The sequence below is a fragment of the Cyprinodon tularosa genome, unplaced genomic scaffold (assembly GCF_016077235.1).
Source record: "Cyprinodon tularosa strain WSP-4 unplaced genomic scaffold, ASM1607723v1 ctg165, whole genome shotgun sequence".
Lineage (NCBI taxonomy): Eukaryota > Metazoa > Chordata > Actinopteri > Cyprinodontiformes > Cyprinodontidae > Cyprinodon > Cyprinodon tularosa.
Window position 1 is genome coordinate 996720 of NW_024038483.1, and position 25526 is coordinate 1022245.

At 41.2% G+C, this 25526-nt stretch overlaps 1 protein-coding gene across 3 annotated transcripts in view; it reads left to right on the forward strand.

Annotated features, from left to right (window-relative positions):
• The window catches only part of chd5 (chromodomain helicase DNA binding protein 5), a 66847-nt gene that overhangs the window by 20638 nt on the left and 20683 nt on the right, over nt 1-25526 (forward strand). For all 3 annotated transcript variants that reach the window (XM_038280866.1, XM_038280867.1, XM_038280868.1), the window contains exons 3-17: nt 12703-12921; nt 13600-13718; nt 14303-14544; nt 16650-16762; nt 16895-17021; nt 17312-17478; nt 17804-18022; nt 19230-19436; nt 19741-19952; nt 20276-20407; nt 20526-20634; nt 23253-23444; nt 23658-23858; nt 24006-24143; nt 24313-24434. In XM_038280866.1, coding sequence (XP_038136794.1) covers nt 12703-12921; nt 13600-13718; nt 14303-14544; nt 16650-16762; nt 16895-17021; nt 17312-17478; nt 17804-18022; nt 19230-19436; nt 19741-19952; nt 20276-20407; nt 20526-20634; nt 23253-23444; nt 23658-23858; nt 24006-24143; nt 24313-24434 — 2519 coding nt within the window. The remainder of the gene's footprint in view (nt 1-12702; nt 12922-13599; nt 13719-14302; nt 14545-16649; nt 16763-16894; nt 17022-17311; nt 17479-17803; nt 18023-19229; nt 19437-19740; nt 19953-20275; nt 20408-20525; nt 20635-23252; nt 23445-23657; nt 23859-24005; nt 24144-24312; nt 24435-25526) is intronic.

Here is a 25526-nt window from a genome sequence, read left to right on the forward strand (position 1 = left end):
GGAAGTTCTGCTGTGCCTTCTTGGTGAGGGAGGTGATGTTCAGCTTCCACTTGAAGTCCTGACTAATGATGGTACCCAGTAGTGTTGCACTGATGCCATTTTTTGGCCTCGATACCGATATCTAATACCTGGCTGTGCAGTATCGGCCAATACCGATACCATCAGTTTGAAATTGATGTGTGTGTATATATATGAAGAACAGCATAGTACTTGGATGTAAAGTAATTGCTGTCATGGCTATGTCAATCTGCCGCCTAGCAGGAGAAAGACTAATACAAAGTGAATCCAGCAGAAATTGGTATTGCCTACCTGGAATGGCTGACAATAGTTGAATAAACTTTTGGCCCTCTAAGTGGTATCAGTGCCCTATTTGTCGGTACTCACCGATACCAATACCACCATCTTAGTGCAATATCAGCGCCCTGCCCGATACTGGTATTGGTATCAGTGCAACACTAGTACCCAGGAAGCATAAGGAATCCACCGTGGAAAATTGAGAGTAACACAGGATAATGGGGTTGGATGGGGCTGTGCTCTCTTTAAAATTCAAGACCTGAATGAGCTCCAGACTAGAGGTGCAGCTGTTCAGAGGTACTTAACTTAAAGGTGCAGAGGGGAAACCACACAGCCTTGATGGGAACCAGTGCTAATGGTCTTGGAATCAGAAGCATGCTTTCCAGCCTCAGGCACTTGTGGAGTCAGCCATGTTCACCTGAGAAAGTTTGACCTGTTGCATGGCTGGGATGATTATGTGTTAAAAACAGAGCAGAAGATTAAAAATAGGATTGTGGCATAGGTTCCTTTGGAGTTCAGGTGCTGCAGAATTTAGTGAAGGGCCATGTTTTGAGATGACATGTCTTGTGAAGTGGTGCTATATAAATGAGCATAATTGAATGAAATTAGTTGGCTAACCCTCCTTCAATAATAATGATAACATAAATTAGAAAAAAATACACCCAGAATATGTATTTTTTAGGAACAGTAATCTTTTTAGCAAATCTTTGTTTTTGTTTAGAGAACAAAATAATATATATCAGTGCAAAAAAAAAAAGTGTTTTACTTTTGTTATGTTAGGTGTAGTAAAAATTACAGTTTGCACTTTTACATCTGGCTCCAATTTAGACATTATTTATGATAAATTGGCAATAACTAGTTCTTTCAGGGTTTTCTAATCATGTAAAAATGTAAAAACATTTTTCTTTAAGTAGATACAACTTAACCCACTATTTGACATGGAACTTTTGTTTTTTAAATATAACAAGGATTTACTACTCTTAAAGGAATAGTACACCCAAAACATGATTAGCCTTCATTTTCTACTCACCCCCATGCTGAACAACACTCTGGAGTACTTTTTTGATATCTCAAATGCATCTGGAGATCTGGGAGGCTTCTTGCTGTCTGCTGACATTCAAATAATGGAGGTCTATGGCGCCCGAGACAGAAAGGTCCATAAAAGTCCACAAAAAACGTGTCAATATTCCTCCATACTGCTCGTCCAATGTATTCCAAGTGTCCTGAGTGGGTAGCATCCAGAATTTACTCGAAACAAAGTCATTTAGAATGTTTTTAGAGCATAAACAGTAGTGTATAGGATTTCCTTAAAGCGCGCGCCTGCGAGTTCACGACGGGAGCGCGCATGTGCGCGGTTTCAGGAAATCCTATACACTACTGTTTATGCTCTAAAAACATTCTAAATGACTTCGTTTCGAGTAAATTCTGGATGCTACCCACTCAGGACACTTGGAATACATTGGACGAGCAGTATGGAGGAATATTGACACGTTTTTTGTGGACTTTTATGGACCTTTCTGTCTCGGTCACCATAGACCTCCATTATTTGAATGTCAGCAGACAGCAAGAAGCCTCCCAGATCTCCAGATGCATTTGAGATATCAAAAAAGTACTCCAGAGTGTTGTTCAGCATGGGGGTGAGTAGAAAATGAAAGCTAATCATGTTTTGGGTGTACTATTCCTTTAAGGTTTTCGAAAATTGATCATATAAGTAACTATTGCACAATTAATAAGATTGCCATTGTGGGATATGATGCAATAGTTGGACTCTAATCAAGTCACCTTACAAATAAAGATTGCCAGTAATTACAGTTAAAAAAAGAAATCCAAATGTTTTCTCTTCCTACATTCGGAGAGGCCCACACAATGCCAGTAACATGGCCAGGATGTGCCCCAGTGTTTGGCTGGTGCTGTGAGCAGTGCTGCGAAGAGCTTGACTGGCCAGGCATCCACCCAGCCCTTTGGCTGCTTATGGCAAACTCTGAGCTATGCTGGATCTCTGTGAGCTAATGAGGAGGGAAGACACACTTGGACTCTCTCTGCTATTAATTCCCTTCAACAGGCTCTTTCTTTCTTTCTTTCTTTCTTTCTTTCTTTCTTTCTTTCTTTCTTTCTTTCTTTCTTTCTTTCTTTCTTTCTTTCTTTCTTTCTTTCTTTCTTTCTTTCTTTCTTTCTTTCTTTCTTTCTTTCTTTCTTTCTTTCTTTCTTTCTTTCTTTCTTTCTTTCTTTCTTTCTTTCTTTCTTTCTTTCTTTCTTTCTCTCATCACAGCAATTCCTGCTGCTGTAGTTCACTTCCAATTGCTCCTAAGCGTTTATGTCAGACAGGGTCCAAAAGTCAATTGGGGTCAGAAACTGTCAGTGGCACATCCCAGTCTGAGGTCATGATGCTCGTGGGAGAATTAAAAGCTTGTGGGCGCAGCAGTATATTTGCTTTCCTTTTCTCATCAGCAGGTACGAAAAAAAAAAAAAAAATCAAAGAAATTTGAGTTTTCTGTTTTCAATTTCCTTTCTTGGATCCACAACATACTGTTTTTATTTCATAATAATAAAGATGAGGCCATTGTTTAAACATCATGAAAATGTTAATATTTCTTTGTAAAAATTATTATTTAATATTTGCTGCAGCATCCACTGCAACATCCCTTGTGCAGAAAAAAATATGGGGAAAAACCACTAACTTGATTAGCTTATCAATATTTATCTGCTTTTCTCATTCTTTGAAAGTAAAACCTTTTGCTGTGCTGAAAAATCATCTTTTCATCTATGATATGTGTTTAACATTGAACTTTTGGCCACCACCCGGTTGTTGCAGTTCCCATTCCAGCTTGTCCTTGTGGGTGCTAACAGTAGTAGTTCTGCTTCTTTGACTTTTCCACCGCCTCCTCCATCTCCACCCCCATCCCCCATCCACAATCATCAATTTGCTCTTCCTTTTCTCTCTCTCTTTCTCTCTCTCCATCTTCTTATGCATAAATGAGATTTGTCTAGACTGGTGCTGGAGCACGGGCTTCGCAACCACAGGCCCCTGCATAACAAGCTCGTTATGCAAACGTGTCTGATTGGATGGCGCCGTTCCATTGGCCGCCACTATGATGGAGTGTGTGTGTTTGTGTTTTTTTGTGTGTGTGCATTAAGGGGGGGTGCTTTAAAGAGGAAAAAATGTGAAGGGAAAAACAATAAGGGAGATGTTAGGATATAGACTGAAATCATTTAAACGGGTGGAGAGGATGAGGGCAAACTATAAGATGGGAAGAAGGGAAAGTCAAAAGAAGATGAAGAGGGAAGTCGGGAAGAAAGAGGGGGGGGGGGCAAAATCTAAGAAGAAAGAGAGGGAGCCAGACAGTGCTCAGATTCGGTCACCATAGCAACACAGCCAGGCTGTTGGTAGGGTTGGCGGGTGCTGCAGCAACATGAGCCTTACCACTGCGCTACAGAGCAAAACGCCTGCAAGTCTCTCTATGGAGGTAGGCAGGCCTGCAGAGCAACAGGCAGTGAACTGAGCACAAAGCCTTTGCACTAATTTTCCTCACTTGTGCATGCTCGTGTTTAGTCATACATGTTCAGTTGTACATTCAAAGCAACAACAAAACACTGGAAACATGAATATGCAGTTTACCTGACCATAAACTAATATTACATGTTTTGACAGAGCTCTAGAACACAAGATGAAAAAAACATAGGGTTGAAACAGACAAGGAGAGAAAAAGCATTCACTTTTTCTCATGCACACTTTATATGGAACCTCCAGTGAAAATACCACTCTCCTGATCACACGAAGAACACCTGTTAACTGTTAAGCTCATAAAGCCCCCCAGATGTCCCATATATAAGAGGCAGTACACAGCTGAGTTGTTGATTGTCTAGATCTAGTTATTAATCACAAGATACAAGCTACAAGCAATATAGCTTAGCATGAACTCACTTTGTTAGCTTGAAATTATTTTAAAACATATGTAGAAGAGCTATTATACTAAATGTAAAATTAAACAAACTACCAAACATAATATTTATCCAAAGTCACCCCCAAGTGGGTTACACCGTTCAAGCATAAGGGATAAGCAACACAGACTCGGGCATAAAGATCCAATACAGAGTGTTAAATCTCTTTAGGAGTAAAGGTGGTGATGTTTATAGGTTCTGTCTGAAAATAATTGTATTTTACTCTAAATATTATGTAGCAGTATGATACTGCCCAAATGTACACCAATGCTGATTTTGGAAGACAGATTGCAGCAACTGGTTGTAGATTATTGTTAGTTTGAGTAGATTACTGGAGTCTTATTGTTGCTTAATGAGTGGAATTTGATTAAAATACCTATAGATAGCTGATGGCTTTTATTGCATTTTTAGAGAGTTGTGCATTTTATGATTGATCAAGCAATAGTCATGCCAGACCCATATGTAGCAGCTTTAAGATACATGTTTATTGGCATGCAATATAAAGAGATATCCCTAACCTGTAGTGAAATTTGGCTGACAGAAATATCCATATATGGCCTATTTATTTAAAAATGGTTGAAAAAGGAAAACATAGAAGTCACAGGGCTTATAATATTAATGGAAGAGAAGACATCTTAAAGAGATAGGGTTATTAGAAGTTGTTGTTCTGCCATTCATGTAGATTTGTCAAACAGAAAAGCGATGAAGGCTCTTATACATTTTAAATGTAATTTGAACACTTTTTCGAAAATTTGTTGTTTTTTATTTTATTTTATTTACCCTTTTTTAACCAGGAAAGTCCCTTTGAGAATTAAAAACATGTTTTATATCTAGATTATCTAGATTATTCATATTATGACAGAAGAACACATGGTTAATTTAGTAAAGTAAACATAGTGTTTAAATCTCTGTAAAGTTGCTCAGCAGCAGGAAGTAGGAAGTTCTCTAAAATATCCTGTTAGACGGCTGCATTGACCTTGGACCTCAGAAAACAGCGGGCCAACACAGGCAGATGACATGGCATACCAAGCCATCACTGACTGTTGAAATTTTACACTGGAGCACAAACAACATGTGCTTGGACAAAGAGCTCTGTGAATGGCCAGCCTACTTAGCAATGACCTTTTTTGTCTTGCCCTCCTTGTACAAGGTGTCAGTGTTTGTCATTTGGACAATTTTCAAGCCAGCAGTCTTCCTCATGATTGTTTATCCTAGAGAACTACAGACAATTTAAAGCCCTTTTGCAGCAGGTTTTGCTTTAATGAGCTAATTAGAGTGTGGCGCCAGGTGTCTTCAATATTGGACCTTTTTTACAATATTAGAATTCGTAGGAGTTTTGTTTGCTGTCAATTATAAACATCAACATTAAAAGAAATAAACACTTGAATTATATCTGACTTTGTGTAATAAATGGATATAACATTCAAGTTAATTTTTCTATACATATGTAACTAAAAATAATACATTTTTATGATATTCTAATTTTCTTACCACCATTTTTAATGGTTGTGGTAGGATGGAGACATAGCAGTCCTTGAAGAGAAGATAAACTGTGTTCCTGATTTGATTTATAAGTCTGTAACTGGGGCTGTACAAGAGCTCACTGTTAGTGGACTTATCGCAGGCAACAGTGCTGTCTTTAAAGAGTTGTCCCTTTTAAGTCAGTGTTAAACCGGTAATAGTTAAAAATTGTTGATAATGGCAGCATTTCAACAGACAGAAATATATAAATATTACCTTCCGCATGGTAAAAGAATACTCGCTTGCAGCTGTAATTAAATTGGCAACTCAATGCAGAGACCATGAGAAAACTTTTTTTTGAGAGCCTTTGTTTCTTTTCTAAAAGAAAATATGAAAAACGTAGGATTCCTTAGCATTTAGATTATGAAACTGAATTTACAGTCACACACAGTGACAATGTCTTGCTCAATTTCTGTGTCAGGTAATTATTTCACATTTAAAAAAGATTTTTTTTTTATTATTTTGTTTGACTTCTGGCAGCTTTAGTTGGAGTTCATTAAACGAAAAACAAAACAAAAATAACTAAATCATGCATCATGTGTAATAGTTTGGTATTGTTGAATAGGAAGTTTTGCCTACTCTTTAAAATTCTTCAGGGAAACCAATGGAGAGGCTAAGTGTTCTGTAGCTCTGTGGCTCTGTGTGTCTGTAGCAAAACTGCAAAATTTAGTATTACTTTCGGAAAAAAAAACAAAAAAAAAAAACAATGCAGTTTATCTTAATTGTAATGCAAGTAGTTATTCTTGGTCATCTGACTATGTATGAGTGTGATATGAAATGATGCAACCCTGTAACAACTTTACATGTTAAGGATTACAAGAAGGATGTGCATCTACATGCAATGTGACAGCAGCATTCAGAATCACTTGAATTAGGGTTTGAAGTGGAAATCTACTGCTATCTGACGGCTATTGACATATCCTTATGAGAAAGTGCAAGCATATGGCGCTAGTTAGTTTTATTTCTGCCACCTTGTAGAAGCTGCATTTTATTATAACCAACCTTAAATATGCACAAAGGCACAATAAAAACCCCCAAAACATTTTGTTCAAAAAAACTGTCATGATCGGTTCTCTAATGAAGACCCAAAGATGCAGAACACCACTGACGGACACAGGATGAAAAGTTTAACAAGTTTATTGGCACAAGCACAGAATATGCAGATGACTGGTTTGGGCCTGGAATCTGGTTTCACCGGAGTCTGCGTGAGAGACAACACAGTAAGGGACTGTTGACGGGGTTATGGTTTCCAATGGTGCTCTGATAGTACCTTGAGGGTTCTTGAGGTTCTCCTTGGGAGAGTCACTGTTGGTTCTGGAGAAGGATGTGTTAGCAGAGTCTGTTAGCTGCTTCAGCGTCTCACGTCTTATTAGAACAGACCTTGGCTTGGGTTTCCTAGCTCTTGCCCAGAGCTGCTTGGAGGTTGACTGAGAATCTTCAGGGTTTGGCTCGGAGGGTCGGCTCGGCAGGTTAGCTCTTCCAGAGCTTTCACGGAGGAAGCACGAGTCACCTAGAGGCACAGAGACAAACGTTAGGATCTGACTCGGAATTTAGGACATGGAAAAATCACTGAGATCAAGGCTTTAGCGCTGACCAACTGGAACAACACTGTGGCGTTGAGGTAAGGTCTGAAGGCAGCTTAAGTAGTGGATCCTCTGATGGTCTTGATGAGCTGCACCTGTGCAGGAGGCTCCCTCAGAGGATCCACGGCGGACTCTGCTGGAGAAAAATGGTATTTTCTCCAGCTCCCAACAGTACCCCCCCCTCAACGACCGCCCCTTGGCGGTCCGGAGGAAGTGGAAGGACGGGAACGCTCGTACTCCTCGATCAGGGCAGGATCGAGGATGTACGAGCCTGGGACCCACTGTCGATCTTCTGGTCCGTAGCCCTCCCAGTCGACGAGGTACTGCCAACCGCGACCTCGTCGACGGGAGTCTACAATACGGCGGACCGTGAAGGCTGGATGGCCATCGACTTCCAGGGCGGGTGGTGGGGAGTCGGATGGCGGGCACAAGGGGCTCGAGGAAACAGGCTTGATCTGGGAGACATGGAAGGTCGGATGGATTCGGAGGGAAGGAGGAAGTTGGAGACGGACAGCTGACGGGTTGATGACACGGGAGATTTTGAATGGGCCTATGAATCTCGGGGAAAGTTTTCGAGACATCCCCTTGAGGGGGATGTCTCGAGTGGAAAGCCACACTTCCTGGCCCACAGAATACTCAGGGGCAGGGCGTCTCTTGGCGTCAGCAAAACGCTTGGTTGATTCAGCTGACTGGTTGAGTGTGGCAATGGTCTCCCTCCAAATCCTTCGACAGCGACGGATGTGATGATTAACGGACAGCACCGATATCTCTCTCTCATCTGCGGGGAAAAGAGGTGGTTGATATCCAAGACTGACCTGGAAGGGCGACTGTCCAGTGGATGCGGAACGGAGAGAGTTGTGGGCATACTCTATCCAGGGAAGGTATAGGCTCCAATCCACCGGGTTATTGGACGTTAGACAGCGGAGAGTGGATTCCAGATGCTGGTTCATACGCTCGGTCTGGCCATTCGTTTGGGGATGGTAACCTGAGGTGAGAGATGGTTTGCATCCGAGCGCAGAACAAAAAGCCTTCCATACCTGGGATATGAATTGGGGACCTCTGTCCGATAGAATTTCCTGGGGGATGCCATGAAGCCGGAACACATGTTTGATAAGAAGCTGGGCTGTCTGGAAGGCCGTGGGAAGTTTTCTCAGGGGGACTAGATGGCAAGACTTAGAGAAACGGTCGACAATGGTTAGTATGGTGGACATACCTCCGGAGACAGGGAGACCGGTGACGAAATCAATGGCTATGTGGGACCATGGGCGCGAGGGAACAGGTAGAGGTTGAAGGAGACCAGAAGGAGGTTGATGCGAAGCCTTGTTACGAGCACATGTGGGACAGGCCAACACATACTCTCTAACATCACGATGGAGCGTGGGCCACCAGAAGCGCCTGGAGATTAGAGCGACAGTCCTACTCACTCCTGGATGGGCGGAGAATTTTGCGGCGTGCATCCACTGGATCAGACGGGACCTGACAGAAGAAGGAACATATGTGCGGTTAGACGGACCGGTACCTGGATCTGGTTCGGTGGCTAGGGCTGAGTTGATTAGGTCCGTTATTTCCCAGTTGACCACTCCAACGGTGCATGAGGCTGGGAGGACAGGTTCAGGTGTCTCTGGATGATCGGCAGAGTAGAGACGAGAGAGAGAATCGGGCTTCACGTTCTTGGATCCGGGTCTGTAGGTGATAATGAGGTTGAATCTGGAGAAAAAGATGGACCACCTGGATTGGCGAGGGTTAGCTTGTTTGATTGACTGGATATGAGCCAGATTTTTGTGATCAGTCCACACAAGGACCGGATGCTCAGCTCCTTCCAGCCAATGCCTCCATTCCTCCAACGCCAGTTTGATTGCCAGGAGCTCACGATCACCCACATCATAATTTTGTTCAGCAGAGGAGAGCTTACGGGAAAAATAGGCACAAGGGTGTATTCTTTGATCTGAGTCGTCTTTTTGGGAGAGAACAGCTCCAACACCGGAATCTGAAGCGTCCACCTCAAGGATGAATTGTCTCGAAGGATCAGGTTGAATTAGCACGGGTGCTCTGGAAAACATGGATTTCAATTTCTCGAATGCAGCTTGGGCCTCGGGAGTCCACTGAAAAACTCGTTTGGAAGAAGTTAGTGAGGTTAATGGCAGGGCGGTTTGGCTATAGTTCCTGATGAAGCGCCGGTTGAAGTTAGCAAACCCTAAAAACCTCTGTAATTGCTTTCAATTCTCAGGTACTGGCCAATCTAGGACTGCCTTGATCTTGTCCTCAGAAGGTTTCACCTGGCCGCCCTCGAGCACAAACCCCAGAAAGGTAACTGAAGACTGATGAAATTCACATTTCTCGGCTTTCACGAACAGCTTATTCTCCAGTAGTCTCTGTAGAACGAGACGGACGTGTCTCTTGTGTTCATGGAGATCCTTGGAATAAATGAGAATGTCATCAATGTAAACAAACACAAATACGTTGAGGAAATCTCTGAGAACATCATTCACAAGGGCTTGGAAACAGGCTGGGGCGTTAGTCAAACCAAAGGGCATCACCAGGTACTCAAACTGGCCCAAGGGTGTCTTAAAGGCTGTCTTCCATTCATCACCCTCTCGAATTCTGAGGAGGTGATAAGCATTTCTTAAATCCAGCTTAGTAAAGACAGTTGCACCCTGCACTGGTTCAAAAGCTGAGGCGAGAAGAGGCAGTGGGTATTTGTTTTTAATAGTTATTTGGTTCAAACCTCGATAGTCAATGCATGGCCTCAGAGAACCATCCTTCTTGCCCACGAAGAAAAAACCGGCGCCCAGAGGAGAGGATGAAGGACGGATTATTCCAGCAGCCAATGATTCGTTGATGTATTTCTCCATAGTTTCTCTTTCTGGTTTGGAAATATTATACAGTCTGCTGCTTGGAAGAGGAGCACCGGGTAAAAGTTCTATGGCACAATCGTAGGGTCTATGTGGAGGTAGGGACGTCGCACTGACCTTACTGAAAACGGGGGCTAGGTCGTGATACTCAGAGGGAACAGAAGAAAGGTCAGGAGAATCCATCTCCCCCCCAGCTCTAGGAGGCCCCGCCATCGGGGCAGCAGAACGAAGGCATGTTTCGTGGCACGTAGTAGACCAAGATTCCAGGAGACGTTTGGTCCAATTTATGTGAGGGTTATGCTTCTCCAACCACTCGAATCCGAGGACCAGGGGGGAACATGCAGAAGGAAACACAAAAAAGGTGATAGTTTCTCGGTGGTTACCTGACAGAAGTAGCTCGAGGGGCTGGGTTTGGTGGGTAACACGATGGAGTCTCTTTCCGTCTATGGCAGACACACTGAGAGGCTGAGACAGGGGAATGGTTTTAATCTGAAGCTGCTGGACGAGCTCAGAGTCGATTAGATTGCGCTCACAGCCTGAGTCAATGAAGGCGGAGAAAGAGAGACTCTGGTTATTACAGAACAAAGCTGCTGGCAGCAAAAGTCGAGGAGATTTACTTGAATTTATATGGCCCGCCAGACTCCTCATATCCTCTGGCGGGCCCCGGCTTTTGATTTTGCCGGGCAGGAGGCGATAAAGTGACCACTCTCACCACAGTATATGCAAAGTTTTCCAAGAAAATGTCTCTGTCTCTCCTCAGGAGAAAGCCTAGTGTGTCCCACCTGCATAGGCTCATTATCCCTTTCGCCTGAATGAGAGGCCTGAACAGGCAACGATAGAGTCTGTGGGTTAGAACTCTGTGTGGACATCTGCTCTGTAGAGGGAGAGAGAACAGCCATGTTATGAGTGGCAGAGGAAAAATTACTTTGCTTCTTGGAGCTGTTTCTGGCTCGGATTCTGTTATCTAATCTGATGGCGAGACGAATAAAATCGTCAAGGGAAGCTGGTTCATCGAGGGTTGCAAGTTCATCCTTGATTTGTTCATTTAGAGCCATGAAAAATGCCCCCTTTAGAGCGCTCTGGTTCCATCCGGAAGCTGCCGCTTTAACCCGGAAGTTAATTGAAAAATCAGCCACAGAAGAATTACCTTGTTTAAGGTTGAAAAGAGCTCTGGAATCGATCGTTTGGTCCGTCTCCTGGTTAAATACCTGGGAAAATTCAGCAATGAAGTCAGAAAAACGGCAATTTACACCGTTGTCGATGGCGAATCTAGCCTGAGCCCAATCTAAAGCTCTTCCTGTTAACTGAGAGAGAATGAACGATATCTTCTTGTGGTCAGAAGAAAAACAACTAGGAGAGTTCAGAAAAATCAGCCGGCACTGGAATAAAAAACCCTTACAATCTTTCATGTTACCAGAGAATTTTTCTGGGAGACTAGGACGGAACTCTGATGACGTCACAGGTTGTGACCTCGGGGGAGGAACTGGACCCGGAAATGGTTGCTGCGCAGAAGTAGCGTTAGCTCCATTCAGAAAGTTAGAGCAACTCTGTAGCATTTGATTATGTGAACCAACAAGATGGTATAACTCACGAAGCGTTTGGGTTTGACCTTGGAGAAGAGCTTCCTGCTCGTCCAAACGACGGGTGAGGTGATCTGCTGGGCCTTGAGTTTGGCCGCAGTGTTCTGTCATGATGGGTTCTCTAATGGAGACCCAAAGATGCAGAACACCACTGACGGACACAGGATGAAAAGTTTAACAAGTTTATTGGCACAAGCACAGAATATGCAGATGACTGGTTTGGGCCTGGAATCTGGTTTCACCGGAGTCTGCGTGAGAGACAACACAGTAAGGGACTGTTGACGGGGTTATGGTTTCCAATGGTGCTCTGATAGTACCTTGAGGGTTCTTGAGGTTCTCCTTGGGAGAGTCACTGTTGGTTCTGGAGAAGGATGTGTTAGCAGAGTCCGTTAGCTGCTTCAGCGTCTCACGTCTTATTAGAACAGACCTTGGCTTGGGTTTCCTAGCTCTTGCCCAGAGCTGCTTGGAGGTTGACTGAGAATCTTCAGGGTTTGGCTCGGAGGGTCGGCTCGGCAGGTTAGCTCTTCCAGAGCTTTCACTGAGGAAGCACGAGTCACCTAGAGGCACAGAGACAAACGTTAGGATCTGACTCGGAATTTAGGACATGGAAAAATCACTGAGATCAAGGCTTTAGCGCTGACCAACTGGAACAACACTGCGGCGTTGAGGTAACGTCTGAAGGCAGCTTAAGTAGTGGATCCTCTGATGGTCTTGATGAGCTGCACCTGTGCAGGAGGCTCCCTCAGAGGATCCACGGCGGACTCTGCTGGAGAAAAATTGTATTTTCTCCAGCTCCCAACAAAAACATTCATTATCATTTAAAATTTTTAATCTACGGAATTAGGGATACTAGATCATTGTCTGCAGAGCCAAACCCAGAAAATTAAGTGTGCTTATTTAAGCATATATTTGTGTTCTTGTCTCATACCTTAGGGAGGACTACAGGTAAAACATGACAGTGACCTAGAAGAGATTTCAGAGGTAGAGGAGGAACACGAAAGGCCAGAAATTGGATCAGAGAGCGAGAACAGTGCATATGGCCCAACCAAAAAAAAGAAGAAGAAACCCAGAGAGAAAAAAGAAAGAAAGCCCAGGAAGAAGAAGAGAGACGAGGACGATGATGAGGAGGATGATGATGATGGTAACATGAAAGTAAGTCCACTGTAACAAGTTAAATGTACTAAAATATGTTTTTTCTATTTTAATATATTCTAAGATATACATATTGACTTTCAGTCATCATAATTACCCCATTGTGAAAAATGCATTTTAGTTTGTAAACCTTAAAACTATTATGTACATAGGCAAAAGATAAGAAAACTGAATTTGGCAGAGTGTAAAGTGTGTGGGCTCTCTTACATCAACTTAGAGCCCCTCTTCTGACTTCTGCTGATTTTTTTATTAATTACCGTGGAAGTTTGCTACCTTCAGTAGAAACAACTCTAAGCAATGAAGAATCGTCTGATTTCAGTGACAGAAAAAGTAAAGTTTGTCTTGTTGGTATACACCATTATTTGAAGGAATAAAGACATTTCAATAAATTTAACTTCTTTTAAAAATGCTGAAACAATGTCTTATTTTACTTTTCAATTTCGTTGCTCATTTTTAATGAAATTATGTGCAAACTAAGAATTCAGCTTTTGTTTACTCATTATACAAGATATAAGAATAAACTTGATTTTTCTTGATCAGCAAAAAGTTGGGAAACCCTACAGCCATAGAGGAAGTGTTAGCCTCTTTTGGAAAAAAATAGCTTTTTTAGAGTTTTTCTTGGCAATTATTATTTGATTATAAATTGATTCATGGTTGCTCCTGTTTTTGCCCCATTAGGAACCCAAATCCTCCAGCCAGCTGATGGATGAATGGGGTCTTGAGGATGTGCAGTATGGGTTCACAGAGGATGACTACAAAACAATTACTAATTACAAGGCTTTCAGCCAGTTCCTCAGGCAAGCATCTACATTCCTTTGTATTTTTCTTCTCTCTTTGTTAAACTGCTTTGGGGATTGTTTGTTTTTTTGCAATTTCACTTGTCTGACATAATTCCCAGTTCAGAGTCCTCCACAACACTCCTTAGTGAGACCAGAGAGCAGCATGACAAGCTAACACTGCTCTTTTTGTTTGAGCTGGAAAGCTCTGCTGTTGTTATAAAGACTCTGTCTCACCTGGGGCTGTCTGGCTCAACTAAGCCTCTGCTCTGACAAAGTGGAGCATGAGCTCCTGCGGTGCCCCCTGTGTGTAGTCAGCTGCTCGTTGGATGCCTGTGACAGCCGGAAGCCTTTGGGACTCAGTGCTCTGACCCACTATCTTTTACAGGCCAGCCTGCCAAAGCTCAAGCTGTTGCCTGACAAATCTAACTCATGACACACTCAAACCAAGCAGCAGAGAATAAAACTTAAGGGGCTGTGGGATGTCCGTAAATTAGGACCCACTTCCCTCCAGTGCAGAGCAAAAAGAAAATTGCACCAGCTGAAATAAAATGTGACATCTTAAAGCTGTTGTTGTTGTCTCCTATCCCTGTGGTTACATACAGGCCCCTTATTGCCAAGAAGAATCCGAAGATTCCCATGTCAAAGATGATGACAGTGTTAGGAGCCAAGTGGCGGGAGTTCAGTGCCAACAACCCGTTCAAAGGTGCATCTGCCACTGCTGTGGCCGCTGCAGTGGCTGCTGCCGTGGAAATGGTTACTGTAGCTCAGCCAGCATCTGTCAACAACAGCCAGCTGAGCTCTCAGCAGGTCACGTTAAAAAAAGCAAAAACCAAAGAAGGAAAAGGTAAGGCCAACCGCTGTGTGACTGAATGCTTATCAGGAAAATTGGCACAAAAATAAAAACCACAGTTTGATGGTCTGTACTTATATAAAGCCTTTTCAAGCCAGAAAACTCCAGGGCCTTTTATATTTATTCCAGTCTGCTGGTGAAGATTCTCAGCCATCCAGGTCATAGTCATTCCAAAATGTTAAAACCAATCCACTGGACTTTCATTTCCAGGTTTGAACATATGTCACTTCCCATCCAGAAAGCTTTCTCAATTCAGCATGTCTGGAGTAGTGTTGAGTTCCAGGTTTCAAAGAGTAACCCGACAAAAGCCTTGTTATGGCTTAGGAAACATGCAAATTGTACCCAAAACAGGCCCACTCGTTTGTAATGGGGAGTCGTTGAGGTTGTTGTTGGCCTGCAAATTAACCCAAAAATGGCCAATGCGTCTCTAATGAGGAGTCGTTAGGGTTGTTATTGGCCTGACTAACATGTTTTGACCACCTACTTTCCATCCAGAAAGATTTCTCAATTCAAAATGCCTGGAGTAGTGTTGAGTTCTAGGCTTTTTTATAGTAACCCAATGGAAGCTGTGTGATGGTTTAGAAAACATGCAAATTATTGGAGAAACCAAACAACCTCTCCACAGAATCATGGCTCAACACAGACAAGCTACCTCCTCCGGACAAGATTCTGCTGTCCACCTACACCCTAAGGACGAAGGATACTCCTTTGAGGACCAGAATGTTCACATTTTGGACAAAGAGGACAGTTGGTTTGAAAGGGGTGTGAAGAATCCATTTACCTTAAGAGAAAAAAAAAAAAAAAAAACTTTAACAGAGGGGGTGGACTCAGGTTTCAGCACTCAAAAACCTATAATCTTGCCTTAGAGCTGAATCCCTCCCACTATCATCTCAAACCTCATCACCATGCAGCTGGTCAAACCATTGCTACTGTTAACCAGGCCAATAACGACCCTAACGAATCCACATTAGAGAGGCATGGGCCTGTTTTCGGTTAATTTGCAGGCCAACAAAGATCTCAAAGACTCCCCATTACAAATAAGTGGACCTGTTTTCAGTTCAATTAACATTTTTTTAAGCCATAACTAGGCTTTTGTTGGGTTACTCTATAAAGCCCGGAACTCCACACTACTCAAGACATTTTGAATTGAGAAAGCTTTTTGGATGGGAAGTGAAGCGACTTCAGACTTGGAAAACAGAATCCAGTGGTTTGTTATTTAACTTTTCTTGGAAATTAATCTAGTCATTCACCCATTAATGGGGGCAAAATTCACTGTAGCAACAGCTGCCCTTAGCCCACAACTGCTTTACAAGATCACCACCAGGTCATCTGATCTCTATCACAAGGCAATGCAAGTTAAGTGTCTTGCCCCAAGGACACAATGAGACAGGCAAAGCTGAGATTGTAATTACCAAAAAAAAAAAAAGCTGAGTAATTACAAAGAGCAGATTTGTAATAGTGCATTTTTCCATTTTTCAAAGAAACATGTTGAGCAGATTAACCTGGTCTCTGCGCCCTCCGACTGCTGCCTGTTTGACCTATAAAGCACTGAATGCCTCCCTTGCATTTCGATTTTAGGTCAGTGTTTGGGATTTAATAATACAAAGTAATTTGGGAAAAATGGCATCCTTGGAGAAGTTCCAAGTCCAAACCCACTGATGACAAAGCCCGGCTCACATTCGCCACATTACAAAAAAAAAAAAAAATCACTTTGACAGCAAAACATTTCAGTTGTTGTGATTGTAGTTTTACTTGTTTTGCTTCCTGATGACCAAGAGAACAAGAGCTTTTAGGTTTAGCAGTAAAAAAAGATCCAAAGCACACCAGCAAGTCCGCTACTGAAATGGCCTGTGTTACACAGGGGGAGGTTAGTTAGATAAAAGTAAAAGTAAAAGTGTTTAAAAATGTATTTTGTAGTCATTTGTTTTATCTACTGTGTTTCTGATATTAATATTAGTTTTGTGATTTTTAAACGTGTATGTGTAACAAAAGAAACAGAAACAAAAGACATTCAGTTTATTTATATAGAGCCAATTCAGTACACTACTGTTCATGGTGCTGTATTGCTGTACATTTAAATGTGTGCTTGTTTGCCTCAGGGCCAGGAGTTAGAAAGAAAAGCAAGACTTTGAAAGAAGTGAAGAAGAAACCCAAACCCAAGAAGACCAAATCAAAAACAGGTCAAAGTGGGAAGAAGAAGAAAGCATCCTCTGTATGTGTCATTTTAAACAGCTGTTTACCTTGCATTCAGCTTCTCAGCTCATTTTTCGATCAAACAAGTGACTAGACTCTGTGTTGCTTCAAGCTCTTTAGTTGGCGTATTTCTGTGCATTTGATTTTCCAGAGTGAAGAGGACTTTTTGGAGGAGTCAGACTTTGATGACATCAGTATCCACAGTGCCTCTGTGCTTTCTGATACCTCTGGGGCCATCACCAAGAAAAAGGCCCGGCGTGGGCGGAAAAAAAGGAAAAGTATGTTTACAGTTTGCTCTTACAGAGCTCAGTGCTTTCTGTTTCCTTCCAAATTCTGACACTGTTTTATATTGTGTAATGGGGTAATATAATTTCCTCCTTCAGGTCTATTTATTTAGGGAACACTTTCGTACTGGAGTTTGTTTTGTTTTCCAGCAGTTGATAATCCATGCATGCTGCCCAATATTATATACCGGTAGATTTTTTCTGCCATATGCCTTTAGCTGATACATAGTCAGAAGTCCCTGAATGTTTGAACAACATTCTAATTATTCCCATCATTATGACAGAGGAGGACGGCGATGGCTATGAGACTGACCACCAGGACTACTGTGAGGTTTGCCAGCAGGGTGGAGAAATTATCCTCTGTGACACTTGTCCAAGAGCTTACCACCTTGTCTGTCTCGACCCTGAGCTGGAGAAGGCACCTGAGGGAAAATGGAGCTGTCCACACTGTGTAAGTAAATCTGCTACTTTAAATTAACACATGATTTCAATATTTATCATTTTACTGAGGCAGTCGTCACTCTAACTAACACACTAACTTTTTGGGCTTTTTTTTTCCAAAAAGATGTAAATAAAGTTAATTCTCTATAGTTAGTGTCACAGAAAGATACATGTTTTTTGTTCTCTATAGTATTTTTCTGTTGTGTTGTATTGTAAATTCCTACAAAGTGTTCACAGAATTTTTTTTATATTGTCCACATTAACATTCAAACAAACTCTTTAGACTTAATAAATATCTTGTTTCCCTTCCATACATTGATTTCTGTGAATACCAGGAGAAAGAGGGAATCCAGTGGGAGGCCAAAGATGAAGAGGAAGAAGAGGAGGAGCCTGCAGGTGAGGAAGAGGATGACCACATGGAGTTCTGCAGAGTTTGTAAGGATGGAGGGGAACTTCTGTGTTGTGACACCTGCCCATCATCCTATCACATCCATTGCCTCAATCCACCTCTGCCTGAGATCCCAAACGGAGAATGGTTGTGTCCTCGCTGCATGGTGAGCTCCTTTAAGTCACACGTTTTCTTTCAGCAATTACTACGTACACTCACTAAGAGCCCATTAAAAAAGAAAACATGTTCTTCAACGTTTTACCCAAGTTATCTTAAGTCTTCTTAAATGCAGATTGAATTCATCTTATTCTGTAGAAGCATAATGCATGCACTGTTCTGGATTACAATGTCATTTAATATTATATAAACTTGCAGCGTTTCATTTAGAATGTTTTCTATTATTATAAAGAACTTGTTTATGTAATTTAATCCTATTAGGATTTTCTTAACAAATTCCACCTTTTGCAGTTGAAGCAGATGAGTACATACAGTGACAAAAAAAAGCCTGCACCTTTTCTTTGATCACTGACTGATATTGTTTTATTTATTTTTTTGTTTTGTTTTAGGTCATAAAGGATAATTGGATAATAAGATTTGTTTATTTTCTCATTTCCAGCAAAATCACCTTTAACTTTGCATTTCTTTAGTAGTTAATAGAATTGCATTCTAAACTGTATAAATTATGTTCCTTTTTTAGGCTGTCCTTCTAAAGTAGTTTGCTGTAAGTTTGATCTACTCCTTTAATGGTTTCATCAGATTAGATTTGAGGGCTGGCTTGTTTGCAGGCAAAGCCTTATGTTGGACACTCAAAAACGTATCTGCTGCCCAAAAGTTATTTTATAAACACTACTTGGAGTCACTGTTCTATTGGAGGACCCATTTGAAACAGCTTTAACTTCCTGAAGACGTCGTGGGGTGCAGTTAAACGGTTGTAAAACAGGGGTAATCTCTAATCTCAGGGGTAAATGTAGAATACAATGCACTTCCCTATGCCATCTCTTTATATGCTTTATTCTTTGCCCTCTTTTTTTACAATTACAACCATCACATCTGGCAGAGCCTAATTGGTGGTCTTCCTTCAAAGCAGCTTATTTTTAGCTTTGATGTTAAACCAATGGTTTCATCTTTATTTTAATTTCACTCAGGATTAATTTGCATGCATTTGCCTGACAGATGCATAAACAAGCAATATTGCAGTATAAATTTAAATCAAGATCTACTTGCAACATCCCCTCTGCCTTTTTTTTTTTCCATTAGAAATCATCTTTGTAATTTTAACTCAAAACAGGCAATCTGGGTATGCAAACATCTGGTTTTGAAAATAAATTTTTAAAATTGTTTAGTAAGTGAATTTTAACTCTATTTTCTCTCAGTGCCCACCTCTCAAAGGTAAAGTGCAGAGGATTCTGCACTGGATGTGGGGAGAACCGCCGCTGCCAGCTGAGCCACCTGCAGGCCCTGATGGCAAGCCAATCGATCCACTGACTAAACCCCCTCTCAAGGGGCGTCCAGAGAGGGAATTCTTTGTAAAGTGGGCTGGCCTTTCGTACTGGCACTGCTCCTGGGTCAGCGAACTTCAGGTGAGATGCCAGTAGTGAGGCCGGTTTTAAATCAACGTTTTGCAACATAAACAGATTGTTATAACTGTTATGTTAAAACATAACAATCTAAGCAATTTTGCTTTTAAGAAACGTACCTGTTGTTTGTGGAGTAAACACTCAAAGCAATGCACTTATAGATGGTTATAAAATATCTTTCTATTCCTTTAAAAAGCCTTTTAGGTCATTTTTGTGGAAACATTTTCTAAAGCAACAAATATGATTATGAAGCCAATCCTACCAGAAGTGCGATTTGTTTTGTTTGTTTTTGTTAATGTCTTTTTAGTTGGAGCTGTACCATACAGTTATGTATCGGAACTACCAGCGCAAGAACGACATGGATGAGCCTCCGCCATACGATTACGGCTCAGGAGAGGAGGAGCTGAACAATGAGAAGAGGAAGAGCAAAGACCCACAGTATGCTGCGATGGAGGAGCGCTTTTACCGCTACGGCATTAAGCCAGAGTGGATGGTCATCCACAGGATACTCAACCACAGGTGGTACTCACACTTAGACACCCTTACTTCACTTTGTTAAAATGGCCTCAATTTCTAAGACCTGGAATCACAAGTAAACTGCCAGTCTAATTAAGGTTGACACATTATCTTGCTTTCCCTAATTTTTAATAATATAATCAAGATCATTCTTAGTGCTCTACATTGTTAATGTTTAAACTCTTTTTGCTTAATAAAACTATAAACTTATACATAATAGATAATTTTTTGTGGGGAACAATTGTGCACAATTGATTAGTTGATTTAATTTAAAAGACAAGTATATTTATTAGATCATATTTTTTTAATGATTATTCTTTCTATAGTTTTGATAAAGATGGTGATGTCCATTACCTAATCAAGTGGAGAGACTTGCCATATGATCAGTGCACCTGGGAGGCAGATGATTTTGACATCCCAGAGTATGACATTCATAAAGCCTTTTACTGGGACCACAGGTAAGTCAATGGTCATAAATAGATATGATATACCTTAATATCTTTTCATCACTAATTAGTGCTGCTGTCCCATTTGAAAGGTTTCACTCAAGAATTCCCTACTGCTTTTATTTTTCAGAGAGCAAATTTTAGGAGAGGACCAACGCCCTCTTGTGGTGAGAAAAGGGAAGACGCTAAAGGACAGCTATCCGAAAAGGGAAGTCCCCCCTGGTGCCCCCATCATAGATGTAAGTAGCTTCATATAAAGTGCCTTCCAGTTTTTATTAAGCTTTTCACATTTTGTCACGTTAAACCCATGGCAATAAGTTACTCCAGGAATTTATGGGATAGACCTACACAAAGTTGAAACACGTATTTTTCAGGGTTTTTTTTCTCAAATGTGCCTTCAGCCCCCCAAAGTCAGTATTTTGTTGAACAATCTTGAGCTGCAGTTACATCAGAAAGTCTATTGATGTATTTTTCTATCTCATTTGTAAATGTGGAAACTTTACAAATAAGATTAAGGGGAAGTAAGATTAGAGGAGAGTCAACATGTCTTGCCTCCGATTCTTCAGTCATTTATTGTTTGGAATTTGATTAGGCTTCTTCAAACTAGCCTATTTCATTGTAGCTCTGGCTGTATATGTATGTATGTATGTTTATACAGTGGATACGGAAAGTATTCAGACCCCTTTAAATTTTCCACTCATTGTTTCATTGCAGCCATTTGCTAAAATCAATAAAGTTCATTTTATTTCTCTTTAATGTGCACTCAGCACCCCATCTTGACAGAAAAAAACAAAAATGAAGACATTTTTGAAAATGTATTAATTAACTAACTGTAATATCAAATCGTATTCAAGTATTCAGACTCTTTGCTCAGCATTGAGTAGAAGCACTCTTTTTAACTAGCCGTGAGTCTTCTTGGGAATGATGTAATAACTTTTTCATACCTGGATTTGGGATCATCTGCCATTCTTCCTGGCAGATCCTCTTCAGTTCTGTCAGGTTGGATGGTGAGTGTTGGTGGACAGCCATATTCAGGTCTCTCCAGAGATGCTCAATTGGGGTTAGGTCAGGGCTCTGGCTGGGCCAGTCGAGAATGGTCACAGAGTTGTTCCCTAGCCAAGGGTCATTGTCTTGTTGAAAGGTGAATCTTTGGCCCAGTCTGAGATCCTGTGCACTCTGGAAGAGGTTTTCTTCCAGGATATCGCTATACTTGGCCACATTCATCTTTCCTTCATTTGCAAACAGTCGTCCTGTCCCTGCAGCTGAAAAACAGCCCCATAGCATGATGCTGCCACCACCTTGTTTCACTGTTGGGATTGTATTGGGCAGGTGATGAGCAGTGACAGGTTTTCTCCACATATACCACTTAGATTTAACGGCAAAAAGTTCAATCCTGGTCTCATCAGAACAGAGAATCTTCTTTCTCATAGTCTGCGAGTCCTTAATGTGTTTTTATGGCAAACTCTATGCAGGCTTTCATATGTTTTACACTGAGGAGAGGCTTCTGTCGGGCCACTCTGCCATAAATCCCCGACGGGTGGAGGACTGCAGTGAGAGTTAACTTTGTGGAACTTTCTCCAATCTCCCTATTGCATCTGTGGAGCTCAGCCACGGTGGTCTTTGGGTTCCTCTTTACCGCTCTCACCAAAGCTCTTCTCCAACGATTGCTCAGTTTGGCTGGACAGCCAGGTCTAGGAAGAGTTCTGGTCATGCCAAACTTCTTCCATTTAAGGATTATTGAGGCCACTGTGCTCTTAGGAACCTTGAGTGCTGCAGAAATTCTTTTGTAACCTTGACCAGATCTCTGTCTTGCCACAATTCTGTCTCTTGTGCAGTTCCTTCTGTCTCTTGGGCGGTTCCTTTGACATCATGATTCTCATTTGCTCTGACATGCACTGTGAGCTGTAAGGTCTTATATAGACAGGTGTGTGCCTTTCCTAATCAGGTCCAGTCCAGTCAGTTTAATTAAACACAACTTGACTCCGATGAAGGAGCAGAACCATCTCAAGGACAATCAGAAGAAATGGACAGCATGTGAGTTAAATGTGAGTGCCACAGCAAAGGGTCTGAATACTTATGACCATTTGGTAGTTCATTTTTTTAAACCAAATTTCCAAAAACCTCTACATTTCTTTTTTATCCTGTCAATATGAAGTGCTGAGTGTATATTAATAAACTGTTTTTAATTATAGCAAATGGCTGCAATGAAGAATTTAAAGGGGTCTGAATGCTTTTCGGACCCACTGTAGATGTTCTTTTCAAAGGTGATCCTCTACTCCTGTTCTTGGGAAAGGATGTAACCCCAAGGCACAGTTTTAATGCTACCATGTGTCACAGTGGAGATGGCTTGGTCAGATTAATGAGCAATTTTAGTTTTTTTCTTTTCATTCACAGCATTTGATTGTAGTTCTTGATTTTAGTATCTTTTTCACTAATTTCTGTTGCTAATCTCTATACTCTCTACTTCTTCACCAATCTCTAAACCTCTCCATGTAGGTATAGATGTATTCCTACTGATACTGAATAGTTGTTCTCCACTCTGTAACTGTGTGGCTTCTAAAGGCAAGTTATACTGGATTTTACGCAGATGTTTTCGGAGTAAAAAGGGCTGGATGCAAGTGCACTCCACAGTTTTTTTTTTCTTTTAATAATAAAGTAAACTAGTATTTTTTCTTCAGAATCATGTGCTCCTTTGTGTTAGTCTATTGCATAAAATAATAGTTTATTGGTTATAACATGACTAAACCTGAAAAAGTTTGAGGAATATCTATGCTTTTTTCTAGGCACTATACCAAAGATGCCAGTTGTGTTAAAATATTTCTGGTTGAAAGTCACAATTATATTTTCACACCACCAGCCAACCATCAAATTTGAGCACCAGCCCTGGTATATTAATGCCACAGGGGGAACATTGCACCCATACCAGCTGGAAGGCCTGAATTGGTTACGATTTTCCTGGGCTCAGGGGACTGATACCATCCTGGCAGATGAAATGGGCCTTGGAAAAACAGTTCAGACAATAGTCTTTCTCTACTCACTATACAAGGAGGTAAGGCTGTGAGAGAGTCTCATTTTATCCTACTCTTGTTCCCATCAAAAAGTAAAAGGCATGACTAGTGATACTGGTCCTGATAATATAAATGGTAATATGTGCTTGGATCTAATCAATTTCGACAGCAGGAAAAGAAATGATAAAACCTGGTTTGCTTTTCTCACTGGAGTACTGCAAGACCAGCTTACTAATCTTTTCTCTCTATGTCAGGGTCATTCTAAAGGGCCTTTCTTGGTGAGCGCACCTTTGTCCACTATCATCAATTGGGAGAGAGAGTTTGAGATGTGGGCTCCAGATTTCTATGTGGTGACTTACACTGGAGACAAAGACAGCAGGGCAACTATCAGGGAGAATGAATTCACCTTTGAAGATGCTGCAATAAAATCTGGGCGCAAGGTGTTCCGCATGAAGGTGCTTTCCCTCACACTTTTACAAATCTCTAACATTAAAACAAGATAATTGATACAACTGGGCAGGAATTAATGGCATTCTGCATGATAAATCGTTGTTATTTGTGCACATTAACTACTTGATCATCTTCTCCATTGCCTCTTGCAGAAAGACTCTCCTATTAAGTTCCATGTGCTGCTGACATCTTATGAGCTGATCACTATAGATCAAGCCATTCTGGGCTCTGTCACCTGGGCCTGTCTGGTTGTAGATGAGGCTCACAGACTGAAGAACAACCAATCCAAGGTAAAAGAGGCCTTGCTCACCTTTATACTCCTCCTGTTCTTAGTTCTGGAGCCAAAAATCACATCATTTCATAGATTTATCATTAATTAAATAGAGAAAATAATTTAGATGCTATTTTTGTTTAGAGGGGATGAGAGGTCAATCATCTTGCTTAATGTGTCACTCTCAGTTTTTCAGAATTCTTAATGGATATAAGATTTACTACAAGCTGCTGCTCACTGGAACGCCTCTTCAGAACAACCTGGAAGAGCTTTTTCATCTACTTAACTTCCTCACCCCAGACCGTTTCAAGTAAGAACTGTTTTTCTGCCAGTGTCTGACTCACCATCATCAGCCAGTTTCAATACAGAAACATTTGTGTAACATTTATCGAAAATAGTCATGTTCATTTTGGCTCCCAGTTTAAAACGTTAAAGCTTTCACACAATCTTTATGTCACTAGTAATAATGTTCACTAATAGTAAGTCAATCATCTTTAGATTTTACCTCTATAATCAACAATAATCTATTGGTCTCTAACATTAAATTAACAGTATAATAAAGATTGGCAAAGTGATTAATTTACTGTCTCACAGATGAGAAATTTGTTGTCTGAATTTAAAGTAACATTGTTTGTTGGTCCAAATTGGTCTGCTATCACATTTAAAAAATCTGAGGCAGAAAAGGCAGAGTCATTACTTGACCCTCCATTGTGCCCAGTTGAAGCACTTTCTTGCATCCCTTGTGACTTAAATTTACCGTGTGGTTTAATCAACCATTAAGGCTATGTTGATCCATCATCAAATGCCACCCAAATCTGACCTTTTTGCTCATTTGAAAATCATATCAGACTTTGAATAAGAGGCACATATGATAGAACCACGTCTTTTTTTATTCAAACATTGCCTTGGCTCCCACTACACATCTAGAGAGACGTCTAACAGCAGCAGTCGCTGATTTTTTTGCGACTGCAGTTTTTTTTTAGTAGTTGTGCTCTGTTTTGTTTTTTGTCTTTTTCTAAAGCCATGATGCTGTCAGCTCTGATTCCACAACAGTTTAATAATGACAAGGAGACATTGTTATCCATTGTAATTTTTTTATTCAATCATCGCTTAATTGAAAACTTCAAATGACAGTCCCATCCATCAATGATTCCATAAACAGTGTGCTGCTGTGAGACAACTATATTCTCCCTCTGAGCATGTCGTTACCTTTGATGTCCTGAACCGGTCAGACAGAAGTCTGTTAACAGCCATATTTAATTAAGAGTATGAAAGACCATGTCAGAAAGATCAGAATAGAGACTCACTGCCTGAATGTAGCCTTAGGGACCTTTGTGCTGCCGCACTGAGTAGTGCACAGGGGTTAAGGTGATTGTCACCCTGGGTCCTTTGCTCAGAGTTA